Below are 18,115 nucleotides of genomic sequence, written 5' to 3' on the forward strand. Positions count from 1 at the left end.
GAGAAGACGAACAGCAAACATAATAAGTGTGTGTTTTGAGTTTATATATGTGGTTCTTGTCATGGTCGTAGTATAGGTTAGGAAATCCGACCTGTTCGTCTTGAAGTGTATTGTAGTTTGTTGTTAATGAATGTAGTGCATAGTCAGTAATCTGTATGAAGAAACACGAATGGAAACAAAATAAAATAAAAAGTGAGAAAGTGAGAGGCAGGAAATCCGATTGTGCCAAAGTATTAAGAAGTGAGTAAAAAATTACAGAAATGCAGTGTTAGAAGTGAGCAAAATAATGTACGAAAAAAAGTGCAAATGATGAATACAAGAAAAGGAAAATCCATCCAGAAACTCCGGCATGGATAGAAGGAAAATCATAGTAGAACTTTAATAAACTAATTACAAAAAAATTATACATATTAAGAAGAAAACTTATTGTGTTATTATGGTATGTGTATATAATTGTGTGTGTGTGTGTGTGTGTGTGTGTGTATTACAAATCTATTATTTTAAAAAAATAATTAGGAAACTAGGTAGAGTAAACTACGGCGTGGTATTAATTATAAGGAACCCGACTAAATTTAGTAACCCCACCTCAACTGCTAAAGAAGAGAGAGAGAGATACAAAGAAAGAAAAGATTAACTGTACAGACAGCGGTAGTAGCTACTGCCGGAAGAAGCTAAGCAAAGCTCAATGGCAGGCAAGTGCGGAGGGTATTTAAAAAAAAAAAAAAAAAAATGGAAACATGCCACATCTCTTAAGTTTTTATTTAAGATTTGGTGATATGAACCAATGGAAATATGTATCTCCCCGTAGTTTCACGTATCAGTCAACGACGATCGGGCTTGGATATTTTTCTCCTCAGTCCGACCCATGAACGGGAATTATTCTCCATGGCTATGCTTGCAGCTTAGAAACGTGCAAAACACGTGGAAGGTTGCTGTGCGACTAATTGATGCATTATCAAATTATATTTGCAACATTCCGTACGCATTCTGTAGCTGTTTTCCAAGTTTAAAATAAAGTTTAGCATATATTCGCTGTTTATTTCGATTTGACACGAATCATACGAAACGCCGCACACAATCATGTTTCACTTGAGCACTGTCTGGGTGTGACGCCATCATGAAATATTGCCACATGTACTTGCAGTAAAGGTTTCGAGCTACAATGCTTTTGGAGGGTAAAAATCTAGGAATTAAATAAATTGTTCTGCTAACACTATTACCTTTAATCTCCTAACAACTGTAGATATTTATTAGATGTAAGTAGTAGTTTTCAGAGGACTGAAGGAGTTAGTTTCCAATCTTCTTTTCTTTTTATTATTATTTTTTCTATTTGTTTTTTTCTTAGAAAATGGCGGTGACCCGAATGTAACAACAACTGTGTCCAGTTCAACACTGTACCACATAGCATTTGCAAGTCCATATCCAGACAAGGATTTAATACTTAAATTACATGAAGCTGGTAAGTTGAACCAAAGTGATAGAAAGTTTACTAGAATCTACGTACAATGTGTCATAAAGGGTTCCATTGTTAGCTTCCTTGTAGCTAAATGGCTTTGGGACCAAAATCATTGGTGGAAGTATATATAGTTTGATTTTTGGTAGAAGTACATGTAGTTTGATCAATGGTGGAGGTACATATATTTCGGATTCCGCGTTTAGTGCAGCACATCTCCTCCATCTGCTAAGTACAACATCTGTGGCTTCATAAGTTATAATATAGCATACTAATAGAAGAGTCATAATATTGCTATTTTTATTTATATTAGTGCTTCGAAATCAGATTATAAGTCATCGCATTTGTTTCATCTCAGAGAAGAAAATGTTACTTGGTTCAGCTATATTAATAGGAATTCAGCTAAAATACTACGGAGAAACAGTATGGCATGGATTATGTAAGATTTTGTAAAGTATTGTTAGTGGGCTTTCATGAATGTTCAATGAGAAAAAGCGGAAAGGCTATTACTCTCCGCAAAAAATATGTAGCAGAATTTTCTTCTACATGCAACAAGTAGCACTTTCGGAAGATGCAACTTCCTTCTTCAGCGTGTGGTAGACTTCAAAAAGGATTTAAATAAAAAATAAAAAAAGAAAGAAAAAAGAGAAAGGAAGGTTAGGATATGTAAAAAACAAATCTCCTGCCAAACATTAAAACACACGGGAATGGAAACTCACTGACATTGTAAACTGCTGTTCACTATTTTCTGTTCTTGCTTTCCAAATGGTAAAAGTATGTAGTGAAAAGATTACTCCAAATAATATTTATTTCTCCTCTATCCAGGTTAAGTGAGGGCCTTTCTTTGTGAATATAATATGATTCTTTAATTTTTTGTTCCGTTGCTGTTTTTGCTTTTTCAATTAAACATGATTCCACGATATGATGGTTATAATCTCTAAGATGGGTTGCTAGACCGGATAACTGTTGTGGATTCCGAGATTTCGAGGTACGAACGTGCTCAGTTATTCTAGTACATTTTTTTTCCTATATACACTTTATCACACTGACATTTTACCCGATAGACGCCACTGTTTTGCAAAGGGTCAGTAAAAGATACTTTAAAATTGGTTATGTATTTATCTATAGATTTTGGAGGAACTTCTGAAATTTTGATGATGTGTCTTTGCAGAATCTTGATTTTTGCTGGAAAATCCTAACCGTTTAACCATTTTTTAACATTCCTTTTTTTTTTTTTTTAAATCCTTTTTGAAGTCTACCATAGGCTGAAGAAGTGAAGTTGCATCTTCTGAAAGTGCTACCTGTTGCATGTAGAAGAAAAGTCTGCTACATATTTTTTGCGGTGCATAATAGCCTTTCCGCTTTTTCTCATTGAATGTAATCACCGCTCGCAATATTGTGATATTTTCATGAATATTGTTTATTCTAGCTTTGGAACTACGTTTAACTTAAATGAAGATATAATCTGACCAAAACATACGAGATGTGATCAAAAAATAAGGTGAATAATTTTATTGGAAACAGTAATAAGCTTACATGGAATTTGATTTAAAGTCTTTCCAGCGTAGAACAAAGTAGACGTAAACAAAGAGAAATGTATTACTCCGCGGCTCACACGTGCTTCGACAGCGAGAGACATGAACAAGATCGTGTGCTGGCTTACTGTCGTAGCATAATTTCCGAAGTGTAAGACTACGGTTGGTAGGTAAATAATTAATGCACTCACATTAACTACTGCTATGTGGAAAATATGTATCTTCTTAAATCGCTATATAAACGCTATTCCTGTTGTCCTCTTTTGTGTTTTATAACATAAGACGAACGTAAATTATTGTCACTCATCGTCGCCATGAAACTCTGCATTCTACAATTTCAAGTGAGCGGGGTTGGCGCGCGAACCGTACACATGCGCAGTAAATACTATATGTCCAAGTACTGGTAAAGTTGAAATAAAACTACACCTGTTGTTAAATATTATACAATTGCGTTTCTTATCAGAAAATGCAGTACAAATTCAGATATATTTATCTGAAATTACTATTTTAGTAGGGATTATGTTGCGGTAGGATACTAGTGCAGTGAAGCCAACAACCAGTCACGTGTCATCGACCCACTGGTAGTCAAGTGGGTTTGTTTACATCTACTTTTTTCTAAGGCTGGAAAGAGATTAGTTTCCTTCAAAGTACTGTCCTTGGCTAGCAATGCACCTATCCCAACGTTGAATCCATGACTGGAAGCATTTCTGGAAGGCTTCTTTTGGAAGAGCGTTCAGGTGCTCGGTCGTGCTCCTCTCAATGTCAAGAATGGTATAAAAACGTTTTCCTTTGAGCCAATTTTATTTTTTTGGAAAAGCCAGAAGTCGCATGGTGCTATATCTGAAGAGCACGGCGAATGTGGACAGACATGAATTTCTTTTCGGCCAAAAACTCGTAGAGCAAAAGCAGGTGTGGCACGGGATGTTTTCGTTGTGAAGAAGGAAGCCATTTGCCTATTTAAACGGTGACTAAAATGCTTTTCACGGACCCATACGAGATGTTTAGTTCTTCGGAAACCTCTCGAATAGTCATTCGCCTATTTGAACAAATCATTTGTGCCAATTTTTGCACGTTTCCATCTGTTTTTGACGTCGAAAGACGTCTCGATCGTTGCTCGTTTTTAACCGACTCCTTCCTTGCCGCTTTTCAATCGCTCATACTACTTCAATGCCACTGCTTCACCATACACTGATTTTTTTTTTTTTTTTTTTTTTTTTTTTTTTTTTTTTTTTTTTTTTTTTTTTTTTTTAAGCTTAGAAGAAAACTTAATGTTGGCGCGCGACAGACACTCTTAACACAGTCTCACTCTTCTGCCTTCTGCCTCTGGAAGCCAACTAACATGTCACAACTCGTTCAACCTCGACACTGACTGTACTAAAATGGATACAACATCGATAGATGGCACTGTGCAATTACATTCACCGTACTTTTTGATCACACTTTGTACGCTTAATATTACTAATCTGTGTTACAATTCGTTGCCTTCATCAGACACATAATAGACACACACACACACACACATTTTAATAGACGCATCCTAATGTGTTTGATACTTTGTCTGCTTTGGTCAGATTTTATTTTTATTTAACTTCCATCAAATAGATAATGAAAGTTAGTAAATAACAAGTAGCACATATTATGAAGAGGAATAATGAGAATATACATACTTTTTTAAAAAATGATTATCAGTTAAAATCAACTCCTGGAAAATGTAATTGATTACATTCAAAATTAGCAAAGGAATTAACTGATTAATTTAATCTTAATTTTCTAACGGATTAATTACGTCTGAAAATTAGTATCTGTAATTGTTTGCGGTAGTTCACTGGTCAATCCTGTCCGAATGGGCATTCTTTGACAGTCATAAATATGCTTATGTAGGCAGTTTTTCGTACAGGTAATCAGGCTACAGATCTTTGAAACAAATATCTTTATATTATAAGCCATTGCCTGAAACACAATACGACCGCTGTTTATGCATTCCAAAACAAGCTGATTCAGTTTCCCCCATGAATTAATACCAAGTCATGGTAAAGGTTCCTGTGACGTAATTGGTGGGACAGTAAAGAGATTTACTACAAAGCCAAGCCTTCAGCGACCAAGCAAGGGACAAATCCTTACCTATAAAGACATGTTTGAGTTTTGTATATAAATATCAAAAGGATTAACTTTGTTTTGGTAACTGAAGATGAAATCAAGAAAGAACATGGCTCTCAACGATCAGTTCAACAATCACGGAGATTTGGTGGATTATCATTGCTATATCTCCAAGGTCTCATTTACAATGAAATGTGGTATGTAGCAAGGTAATTGATACCTTCAAGGAAAACAGTGATATTTTTCAAATTGTTTGGGCCATCAACCAGCTCTACTTTGCAAAGAAAGTATATGGTTTCATGATTATCAGTGCGGATTTAGACGAAATCGATCAACTATCGACCAAATATTTATCATTCGACAAATACTCGAAAAGAAGTGGAAATACATCCACTCCCTGATACATCATCAACTATTTATTGATTTTAGAAAGGCTTACGACTCGGTTAGGAGAGAAACATTGTACAACATTCTTGCAGAATTTGGAGTACCGACAAAGCTAATTAGATTAATTAAGATATGTTTAAATGAATCCCAAAGTAAAGTCCGGGTAGGAAAATTTTTGTCCACGAGCTTTCACGTCGACAATGGCCTGAAACAAGGAGATGCGTTCTCGCCATTATTATTCAACTTTGTCCTGGAATATGCTATAAGGAAAATCAAAGATAGCAACCAGGGCCTAGAGTTAAATGGTATTCACCAGGTTATGGCGTACGCTGATGTAAATTTAATAGAGGATGACAGGAGAACAATAGAGAGAAGTGCAGAGGTCTTATTAAACACTTGCAGGGAGATGGGTTTAGAAGTAAATGCAGATAAAACTAAATACATGGAAGTGCGTCGGTATCGTAATACGGAAAATTATGGATGCGTTAAAATATCAAATGATACTTTTGATAAAGTAGATACTTTCAAATATCTAGGATCAATATTAACAGACGAAAACCATATTCACGAAGAAATTAAATGTCGACTAAAAGTAGGGAAATCGTGTTACTATTCGGTTCAAAATCTCTTGTTGTTGCGAATTCTGTCGGGGAATTTGAAGCTTAAAATATGTAAAAGGATAATCATGCCTATTGTTCTGTATGGTTGCGAAACATGGTCGCTTACTCTAAGGGAAGAACGTAGACTGAAAGCATTTGAGAACAAGATTCTGAGACGAATATTCGGACCCAGGTGGAACGGAAATGGAAAATGCCGGAAACTTCATAACGAGGAACTACATAATCTATACGTTTTACCAAACATTGTGAGGGTCATCAAATCTAGGAGGATCAGGTGGACAGGTCATACAGCCAAGATGGAAGAAAGTAGGAATGCTTTCAAAGCATTGACTGGAAGACCAATCGGAAAACGACCATTAGGAAAACCTAGGCGCAGGTGGGAGGACAATATCAAGATGGATCTCGCAGAGATAGGAATACAAAGTAGAAACTGGATCCAGTTGGCTAAGGAAAGCTTTCGTGAACGCGGTATTGAACCTCCGACTTCCATAGGCCATAAAGTTTGTTAGTTATTTAAATGTTTGTTAGTTAGTTATAAAAATGTTAAAATAATAATGATTACAAACTGGTAAAAGATTTGAGAATGATTTAAGTAAATATTCAAAATGTCTCAATTGGCTTGTAAATGATATAAATTCAATTTATGTGAATGTTTTTTACACGTAAAAACACGCGGGTGTATTTAAAAGAGGTTGAAATAGATACTGATAAATAGCTATGGATGCATATGTATCCCTTCCTAAAATCGAGCCTGGAGTTATGCACTAATTCTTTTCAATGGCATGACAGTGTAGTTTCGACATTAATTCTAACTTGAAAATCCAGTGTGTGCTGAGCCTCTATTAAAATTCTCTAACGATTGCTTGGGCACGCAAGTACCCATGCAGTTGGCGCCTATATTGGGTGAAACTGAGCAACATACTTGAAGTTCTGACACCATGTGAATTTACCATTGTTACTGGCAGAACAATGCTCATAAGAAGAGTACACAACTTTCACTGAAGTTTCAAGAAATCTCAAGTGTGTACGTTCATTTCAACGATAAATAATAATAATAATAATAATAATAATAATAATAATAATAATAATAAAAAGTTTGTACTAGAAGTACATTATGCTTATATAAACATGTTAACATGTTAAAGTGATTATGCTATTTTGTTGTGAAAATATCAGATCTTTTGTTGTGCCTCTCGAAAAACTTAATCTCAAAATTCGCAAATTTTCAGACAGATTTGTGTGGCAAAATTGGCAGGAAGAACGTTCAGCCCCAACTATGTTGAATCATTTCTGAAAGCCCTTCTAGCCATAGTTCTGCAGCAAACCACATCAATAACATCTCAATCTTTGATTGTGCAGGGATTCAAAATTGTAAAAATTCGCCATGTCATTGGTGACTTTTTGGATCTTTAAAATTCCATTTCTCAAGGTGATGCACATGCTGATTGACTATTATGTGGGTTATTCATATTGAGTCACATGCTACAGCAGGCTTCAAAAATACACCGAAAATTAATCACGGAACTGGTTCTCCATTGATGGTAAAATAGCTGGCACGTCTATTTGCCGTTTCTGTTCCAGTACTCTGGGAGGGTTCCTACTGGTCAGGGAAAATGGTGCGGGGCACGGAGAAACTCAGGGAAAAAAAAAACTGGAAATCAGGGAAATTTTATGAAATATGTTTTTTTTTTTTTTTTTTCAACATTATTTGTACACCAATTTCAGCTTAGCTAACCGTTAATGATCACAGTATAGAACGTTGCTCAGATTTTTATGGGTGGTAAGTAGAATGTACCGTACGTATAAGCAATTGATTATTATATGTCTCTATAGAATAAATGTTCTCATATATAAATAATCACCGTTATTTATTCCTTATTTATATGTAAACGTCATCCGACACCTGTCATGAAAGTCAGGGGATTCGGGGATCAGCTGCCAAAATTCAGGGAGAAGTCAGGGAAATAGGTTTCTCCAGATCGGTAGGAACCCTGTCTGGTAATATTTTCACTGCAGCGCTAACGCAGATTTTCTTCTCGTTCAGAAAAATCTCGTTTGTGGTATTCCTATGTTTCACTTAAGCAGACCAGTGCTATACAGTATTACATCTTATGGTCGAGTGACCAACACAGCATGAGAATCTTACACGTTGTACAGACAGGTTCCTTTCAATCATCAGTTCTCTCAAACAAAACGCTGTTTGAAGTGCTCATCCTGATAACTTAGGATGACGCTAGGTTTTGCCTCTCCTTATAATAGGTGGAGGCGCAGTGGCTCAGTGGTAGAGCGCTTACATCTGGTGCGTGGGGTTCCTGGTTCGATCCCTGGCCAAATCAGGGTACTCCCTTTCCTCCCACATTCGCACTCCACCGATTCTTCCATCATTATTTACTTGCCTTAATCATCCGCCTCCATCATCGTAGTCTAACGGGCATCATCGTAGGATGTTAAACCCAAAAGATTTCATTTAATTTTTTCCTTGTAATAGGTGGCGATTTGAACCAGTGTAATGTTCATGGAACTACGCCTTTGATGGATTTAGCATGTTATGGAGATGCGGAATATGCACTAGACATATTGAATACTGTCGCTAGCGAATCAAAGGTAAATATATAATTTATTTTCTCGAATAATTAAATATATCAAATTATTCGACTGGTACATATTACCAACTGATTTTTCTGTAATTATGTTTTTTTGTGATTTACCTACCTTCCTAATACAATTAAAATGTAACTTGAAACATCATATTGACAGATCACTGGCGCTTTGTCTTTTAGTTTATAGTGTATGAATAAAGTATGACCCCGATGGTAGAACTTTTTGTCTTTCTGCGGTGAGCTTTTGCAAGTCAAAAATGTTCTGCAGGAATTTCAAAATAAAAAATGAAGATGATACTATCATGTTTTTATTACAGCGTTACATGAACATGGTAAACAGTTTTCAGCGGTATCCCTAGTCACGTGTTTTGAAAGAGTTTTGCTAAAAGAAGTAGATTTAAAATATGTATGATACGATACACAGTATTTTGTAATGAGAGCAGCTGTAAGGTATTTTCTTGCTTTTTTATTGCCTGATGGGGGTCCATTTAGATAATGTATGTAAGCTGGTCTGTTATTCCAATATCATCACTGAGTCCATCCTTTGCTGCTGGCCTTTTCCCTATCACATTCGTAACCACTGAACCCCAGCTTTCACATATGGCCTCAGACAATGGTATACTCAAACAAAACATCATTAATTTTACTGTAATAGAGTATTTCACTCGGAAATCTGTTACTGCAACTTTAAAGAGAGTCTTCAATTCAAAAAATTTTCCTTCATTTCTTGAGCTGGTTACCAAGTCCTCCAAAGATTTAATGAAAAGCTTGTATCCGAAAACTAATCTATCCTGATCTATATCTATCAAAAACTGAAATAGGAGTATACTCACAAACTCAAAGAAGTTTGAAGACGGAAAGTCCTTCTCTGCCCAACAAAATCGTTACTTCTTGGAAAAGTTAAAAAATCCTAATTAAACAAAAATTCTGACCTAGATACTACCTGTTTCAAGAAGCTTCTGTCAGCATCAGATTCATGTGTATAAACCTCAGATTCTTCCAGAAGAGAATTTAAAAACTTCGGGTATACGTCGAAAACATGTGTTATTAAAGCAATATCAGCCTCCTCTTCCTCTCATTTACCACTTTTTTTCTTCGCCAGATCTCTCTATTTCTGAACTGATGGGTTGATCCATTAGTAGAATTCCATAAAAATGACCAGTTTCACATATAGAAGCGATCATTTTTGTGTTCTCAAAAAGTTGATCTGGTAGCACCTTTGTTGTGAGCCATATCTTCCACACTTACAATCGTACTAATTTCTGAAAGCTTGCTGCTTTAAACCAAACTCAAGAAAATCCATGAAATAGTAAGTGTCCCATAGCGGACATGTTTTTATACTTTTCTGTTGGCTTTTTTTTTTTTCCTGACAATTTTTCTACACAGGCGCGGCAGTGTTCTGCTATAGGGAGTATGACTAAGGCTAGTACTACCGACACTAACTACTTACTACTGGATATAGCCAGCAAAGTGAATGTATTGTTGTTTAAGTGCAGCTTAGGTAATAATGATAATGATATACTTACTTTTTGTCCATTTAACGACCAGATTTTCAAATTTATAAGGAATTTCGAAAAAAAAAATCTAAATCAAATTTATATGAACATATTGCCTATAAACTGAAAAGATAGGAAAGAGAATCGCGAAAGATACTAGTTTTTATTTGTCTGTGATGTAAATGCAATCACATATTTACATGTGCCAGTACGATAGTTGCCCTTAATACTGCAAAGTTATTGTGTCCATTACGTTTCAGTTTGGGAATCTTTTGCTTGATAGGAAATTCTTCAATGGACCAAAAAGATGAAAATTGGATGAAGCTGGCTTTCGATATACGTATTTCTGTTCCACCGCAATATTTCTCTCATCATTTGCCCAAATTTGGCCTTTTTTAATTCCACCCCTTCACTCTAGTATGGGTCCACCCGAAAATGTAACATTCAGTGAGACTGCCAAAGATCTTCCCTGTTTGGAAGAAGTATCTCTCTCAACTTAAGATATCAGAATCAAATTATAAACGAGGCCGTTGAGATCCGTTTATATTCTCGAAATTCGATTTATAGGTCATGCAAGATAGATTTCACAGAAGTAGAAAACTGATTAGAAATTGTATAGAGATAGTTTGTGTTGTTAATTACTATGTAGATTTAGCTCTTAGTGCCTCATGTGTTGCAGTATTTGTGTATTCTATATTACTCGTTATAAAGTCTTAATTTAAAGTATTTCGAGATATGTTTTTACTATTTAGTTTAAAATATTTAGAAAATCATGAACCTCAAAATTTCAGGATTTGTATAACTATAATATGTAGAATAGATTTATTTCTTTTGTACTTTTAGTACTTTTAACATGCATGATTATTTTCTTTTTCTTTTACATGGTAAACTAGCTTAATCAAGTTCCATTGTAGTCATCCAATTTAGTTTTTAATTCACATTTCCACTTTGATTTTCTAATGTATTTTTTCCGTAGCGTTTTTCAATTTTTGCCTTTGCTTTGATTATGAATAACTAATGCGTCAAGTATATTGACTGATTGTGATATTTTGTCTATATCACATTTTCTTCTCTTCTTAACTGCTTACAAAAAGTAAGAAGATAGCACTATAATCCTTGCAAAAAGCTCTTGATTCCTGAATAAAATACTTGTGGGTTAGATCCCCGGGTTAAATTCTATTAGATTTGTGCAAATAATATGCTCACTGTAGGTGCGTCACTTCCAAAGGCCAAAAAAGTGAAAACTATAGTACTTTGTTAATCAAACTAGTGTCATCTGCATTCACACACTTTCGCATTGCTCAGCCAACGATTGGATTCCGTGTCGAAAGAAGTTTAGTTTCTGCAGTGTGAAAAAATCCTGAACCGCGTGTTGCATTACCCCATCATTAGACAAGGTCTTCCGTCCCAGGAAGTAATCGGAATACTGGAGGGGCGATAGCAATCGGAGAGATGTTGGGGTGGGGTATGGAAACTCAGTGGAGAATCTGTGGGTGAGCAGTGTCGTGCAACATGAGGACACCATACCTGTAGACTATTGCTAGATCCAGTGCATTTCATGGAGTTCAGCATTATAACGAACTGCATTGATGCTTTCCCCTAGCCGTGGGGTTCCTGGTTCAGTCCCCGGTCAAGTAAACTTGTGGTGGACAACATCGTGTCATGGGTTGTCTCAGGTTACTCCCATATCATTCCATCATCATTCACTTGCCTTAATCATCCGTGGGACGTTAAACTGAAAGATTAAGTGATTTTTGCTTTCGCCTCGCCTGAAAAAGACATGATTGTTCACTCTTACCACAGACCATCATCTGCGGGTGGAAAAGTTGTTTATGAAATGGTCCTAAACATTGATCATGATCCAACCACGCCCTAACTGTTTACGATTGTCACAATAGATACATTTCTCATGTAAAGTGACAGTTCGATGCAGGAAACTTTCCCTGTTATTCCTTACAGTTAGAGAACTGCAACCTCCAAATGCCGATTCTCGTTAGCCGTAGGGGGATGGGACAGAACTTCCCAGCGCATTTCGGCCAGAGTTGTTGTTGTCACTGGCCGTGTGAGGGCGGGCATTGTCGTAGAGAGGAATGACATTTCCAGATAACACCCCAGGTCGTTTCGTGCGAATGGACTTTCGTACAGCACCACTCAACAATGCGGAGTAATACTGGGCATTAATTGTGCTCCCTTTGTCTAGAAAAGCCCCTTCATGTCCCAGAAGACATTTACTATGATCTTTCCAGCGGACGGCTGGGTTTTGCTTTTCTTGGGCGGTGGGCAACCTTTATACCGCTACTCCATGCTGCTTCGTTTGGTCTGGGGTTGAATTGTGCAACCATGTTTCATCACACGTGATGATAGATTGCAACAATTCATCAGCTTCGGCTCGAAACCGATTCAGAAGCTGTTCACAGACCGTCATGCATGTCCACTTCTGATCAAATGTCAGCTGGCGGGGAACCTACCTTGCACAGATTTTGCGGAAGCGTAAGTGGTCGCGAATGATTGTCGCAACACTCCCGACACGAATATTCACCTCGGCAGCAATATCCCGCACTGTTACTCGCCGGTTCTCAAGAATCATTTGCTCAACACGTGCAATATTCACTGGTGACTGCAGTCGGGCGAATGTGTCCATGCCTTCATTTGTCACGAGCTCATGTCCTCCGCGAAACTGTTCACACCATTCGTACACTCTTGTCCATGACATCGTTTGTTCACCATACTGTGCTTGCAATCTTCAGAAAATCTCAGCTGGTTTAACTTTCTCCTTCACAAGAAATTTGATTACACACTGCTGCTCCACAACCACAAGCACAGTGCTGGCCGCCATGTTTGCTCCAACTACTGCGCATGCGCAAAATACGTGATGTCGGGCGCTAGTCACTCGAGAAGAAATACATTACGTCACCCACAAGTTTCATCATGATCCGGCTATCCATTGATTATTTAGTACGAAAATCTCGGTTAACCCTGAGCGACCCTTGTATTTCAAAATACATTACTTCGTGTATAACTTTTTAAAAAATATCCACTGATGTTGAAGCTAAAAGCAAGTGAAGATTTTAGTGCGTAATATGATTATACCTATATGGTCCTCGAGAAAATGGATATTCGCTAAAGTATCCGAAATGCTTAAAATTATTTCAGTGCACTAGGAATAATATTTTTTTAAAATTAAGCACGATGTTCAAAGATTTCAATATTTTTTTCGGATTTTTGTGTAAAAATGAATCTACGTATTGATTAAAACAAATATTTAGATATCAGGATACGCCAATGATTGTTTCATATAATGAACATAAACCTTCCTTTGATTTCGTTACGCACTATGGTATCCTTTTATCTACATTTCACCTCAGTACTTAAATTCAAGTTTTGTCTGGGTCAGCTAGTTAGTTGAGATGATACTAGAAGTATTGAAGTCACTTTGTTGTATCGGATTTCAAAGTAAGTTGGTTCATTTACTAACAAAAGGTATAAAACTGGAAACCATTATAAACATATTGCTCACTCAACTTACACACCACCAGAATGGAGTATAACACTAAACTGGATTAATAGTATTGGAATGAAGGGAAGCGCTAAATCGCACGTAAACTAGGGTTAATTTAGTGCTACTGAGCCGGGAATGGAGCTCTTTGTTACCTTCTTATTGAATTCGCAGTTATAAATGGTTTGGTGTGAAGAAAACTTCATTGATTCCTGCATGTCTCATGTTATATACAAGTGTTGTAATTAGAAAGTTGTTCGTTTCTTGTCGTGTACGTTTTTTAAAATGTAGTCTCATTTCCTTGATTTTCCAGAAGTTAAACTTGCAAGCTCAGAACTGCTCCAATGAGACAGCACTGTGGCGGACAATGTTTAGTGGTCTTAGTTCATTGTCAATCGAACTTCTACGACGAGGCGCCGATCCAGACCCCAAAGCAATCGTGACAAAGAGCAGACATGTAACGTCATTCTTCTGTCGACTTGACCCCGACACAATAACAAGTCTTTCAGGTCTGTTTGCTCCTCTGCTGCGTGATTCTGTCACGTGTGTTCGCCATTCAGCAGTGCGTGTAAAGAATGGATACGAAGGATATGATCCTCCTAAGTATTATGATAAATTCTTAGTGGACAAAATCATAAGTGCTGCAATGTCTCCTGTTGTAGATAGAGGCTTCTTCAATACGGAGAGTATTCTAAATGAATTAGAGTACTTGGTTGTGAATGAAACGAGGTTTCCAATATTCAGCGTTAATATTCCTCGCAGGATAAAAATTCCAGAACTGATGTTTGGGAAGCTTAGTGCAGGACTTCAGCAAATGTGTGTACGAGTGATCATGGAGAAAGTGTTCTTCAGCAGAAGTCCAGGTAAGTTTTCTATCATGCCCAATCTCGGTATTCTAATGTAGTGTATTACAATCGCCGGTCTGCTTATTAATTATAACAAAGAATGTATATTAAACGGAAAAGTTGTCACTCAAAAGAAGCGTGATTTCTTTACTCTTTCTTTGATTCGTTATCTGCAAGAGTTGCCGAACTCTTCCACGGGTATGTGAATATCAAGATGTCTACCAATTCTTATCTAAAATTCAAACTTCCTCTTCCACCAGATTGTTTCCCTTTTGAGATTTTTATTGCAGTCATACCTAGTTCATATTTATTACTATTATTATTTTCAGAAATTACAACGATAAATCAATCATTTTCGTTGTAGTTGTCGCAGAAATATTTTTAATATGAAGAGCAAGTGTATGAAACTTCCGAAAAATATTTGTGTGGACCTTCAGATTTAGAACAAAAGAAAGAAAGAAATCGCTAGTCATACATGGTTTGCGGTAAACAGCAATATCAAATGGGGCTCGTCAAACAGAGGTATGGTGTGGTAGGAAAAATATTAGCAAATGAGGCATCAAGAACGAAGTGAATTTTTTGTAATGAAACGATAGAGAAAAATATGAATAACATGAAAGGGCTCACGCAGAGAAATACAATGCCGTTTGTCTCGTGCTTCTACTGCACATAGTAACGGAGATATGATAATGGGAATGGTTGTAAACAAAAACAAGTGATTGATTTGACCACCAATACCGCAGTACGTATGAGCTGTTAGAAGTCAAGAAGTCACGTGAAGAGATGAAGAAACACGAACGTATAGCGTTCGAGAGAAAAGAAGAAAGCATGAGACATTAGTCAGCAACATTTATTTCAGTGTACAGAACGTAATGACAATGAGCATGACAGTAGTCAAAGAACCATAGAGACTTGACATGTGCAATGACCGTAAACCTAGTCTGTCAAAGTGTATGTTCAAAATGGTGGTTGTCCGCAGCTATATAGGAATCGAAGTGCACACGCAAAGAGCGTTCCACAGAATGTAGCATCGCATGTGGATTGGCCCTACAGGCTGCAGTAATGCGTTGTATATCGTCTGGTGCTGACACATCCAGGTAGACAGTGTCCTTAGTTTCCCCTAGAGAAGAAAACCTTACAGCTTCAAATCGGTAAAAGAAGCCGACCCTGTAACAGGTCCTCCCCACCCTACCCACTGGTCGGAAAATATACAAACATACTGTACTGCATCATGCACTGTGAGCTAGGCACCTGTCATGTTGATACCACATTTCCCTCCTTTGAAGTGATATGTTCTCTAATAGTGTTGGCAGTTCATATTCTAGGGAGTGTATGCATAGGTCGGCGTTCAGTGTCCCATATATGAAGAAAGGCGCAAGAAGATGTTCACCCACTATTCCACGCTAGACGTTAACACTCCATGGGCGCTCGTGTTCTACTTGACGAAGTCAATGTGGATTTGTTACAGACCAATAGTGCATGTTCCTTAAGTGTAACATTTCTGATTGGTAAAGGTTGCCTCCTCGGTGAGTAGGTTACGCGACCAATCTAGAGTCTCGTGTCGTCACATATATGTGCAAAACCCAACCCGGTTCACAAAATCATTCCCATGTAGCTCCTGATAGGTGGAGATAGATATGAGTGAAACGTACATATATTCAGAACGGGTAATACACTTCGCTGACTCATACCACCTTTTCTGGCAATGTCACAGGAGTTAATGTGCGGATTCATAGCAAGAGCAGCTGGAACATCTGTTGCACCCACCTCATCTGTAATTGGCTTGTTCTGCATACATTGCGCTGTTACACTTCCTATGTTTCTTAATTTCAGAAAAAGCTTACCAAAAAGACTTCGTGATGGCTGCCATCTGCTGAATATCTCTGTGTGTGTATATATACGACAGGCTTCTGAGGCATTCATGCATTCTCCATAGATCAGGAACATATCAACTTTTTCTGCGTTTGTAAACACCATCTTAACTCTTACCACTACTTCTTCCTGCTATGAACTAGTACAATCTCGTGGCTCGGAAATGGCAACTTGCTCCGCGTCATGAACTGCTTTACGGGTTACATACCAAAGTATGGCTGTCAATTGGTTCACTTGTCTTTTTATTTACAATCATCCCGATGGTCATATCTCCGTTAGAAGCATGAGACAAACAGCATTGTATTTCTCCACGTGTGTCATTTCATGTTATACCATGTTTTTGTATGTCGTTCCATTGCAAGAAGTTCCTTCATTCTTGATTCTTTCATTTAATATTGATCTTTACCCCAAACCATATATCGCTAGCATTTATCGTTTCTTAAGTATTTCAGGTAGTACATTTAGATGCCTACCCCTGTATAAATTCATATTTTGACCTTATGATACTCTTACGCCGGGTTGCGAATGTCAAAATGTCTACCAATGCTTATCTAAAATTCGGACTTCCTTTTCTTCCTCCAGATTCAGTTTCCCTCCCTTCGCGGTTTTTATTGCTCATTACCCCAGTTCATTTTTATTGCTGTTATTGTTTTCAGAACTTAATATAAATCAATCACATTCAACGTAGTTGTCGTAGAAATATTTATAATGTAGACAATAAGTATGTGAAAATTCTTTTTAAAAAATGTGTGGGCTTTCAGGTTTAAAACAAAAGGAAAAATAGAGCATATATAAGGACCTTAAGATGCATATTGATCTGGAGTTAGTACCCAGTAAATGTGGTAAATATGTAGCATTCAGTATTTTTTTCTCACTTTAGTCCATCTCGTAATAACATATCGTATTAACACTGGCAGTTACTCGACCACTAAGTTTGCCTACTGAAAACCAAGACACTGTGGCCCACAGCATCACAGAGTTGCGTATATTTCACAGTTAGGAGGAGATACTGCAGAATATATACTTCTTTGTGCGTCCGCTACACATAAACATGGCCCGTGGTTTAAATAAGGTGTCTCATCCGACCATATCACGCCTTTCCAATCATCAGCGGTTCATATTGTGGCGTCGTGATGAAGCGTTATGGTCCCTTACCAGTGGTTTCGCAACTAAGCACGTATGTCCACATCATGTAATTCATGCCTGTCTGTGATTGCTGTGATTATTGACACAGATTCTGAGAGGTCTCTTGATTTTATCTGAGACTTGCACCACAGTTGCGCGACGGTTCTGACTCATAATCCACTTCAGTGTTTGGCGAAACCTGTCAGTGAGGAGTCTTCTTCCGGCGTCTGTTTCTCCTTGCCGATGTGGTTTTGTCAGTTTTGTGGGCCGTCAGTATCTTGAACAGTGTCCTCGTGACACATCTACCACTTTTGCCATTTCCGTCACGCTCGCATTACATAATCGAGCACCAGCAGTTTCTCTTGTTTGGAAGTCAGGAAGGTCTCCCGGGACACGTGTCACTGCTCAGTTCATTGCACACTGCCACTTTACTAGCACGTAGTTTGCTCTAACACACCACTACCAACATGCCGGCGCTGCCGTTTTTGTGTGACCGTTGTCAATCCAGACATATGACTGCTTCCAACTCCAAATGTTCCTATTATTTTGAAAACCGTCTGTATATGTGCAGTTATGTTAACACCCCTTA

At 37.5% G+C, this 18,115-nt stretch overlaps 1 protein-coding gene across 2 annotated transcripts in view; it reads left to right on the forward strand.

Moving 5' to 3' along the window:
- Positions 1–18,115, forward strand: part of LOC145673493 (uncharacterized) — a 73,999-nt gene that overhangs the window by 52,490 nt on the left and 3,394 nt on the right. For both annotated transcript variants that reach the window (XM_081743247.1, XM_081743249.1), the window contains exons 6-8: positions 1,346–1,459; positions 8,581–8,696; positions 13,998–14,547. In XM_081743247.1, the coding sequence (XP_081599373.1) occupies positions 1,346–1,459; positions 8,581–8,696; positions 13,998–14,547 (780 nt within the window). The remainder of the gene's footprint in view (positions 1–1,345; positions 1,460–8,580; positions 8,697–13,997; positions 14,548–18,115) is intronic.

This window comes from Thermobia domestica, chromosome 16 (genome assembly GCF_964235325.1).
Source record: "Thermobia domestica chromosome 16, izTheDome1.hap1.1, whole genome shotgun sequence".
Taxonomy (NCBI): domain Eukaryota; kingdom Metazoa; phylum Arthropoda; class Insecta; order Zygentoma; family Lepismatidae; genus Thermobia; species Thermobia domestica.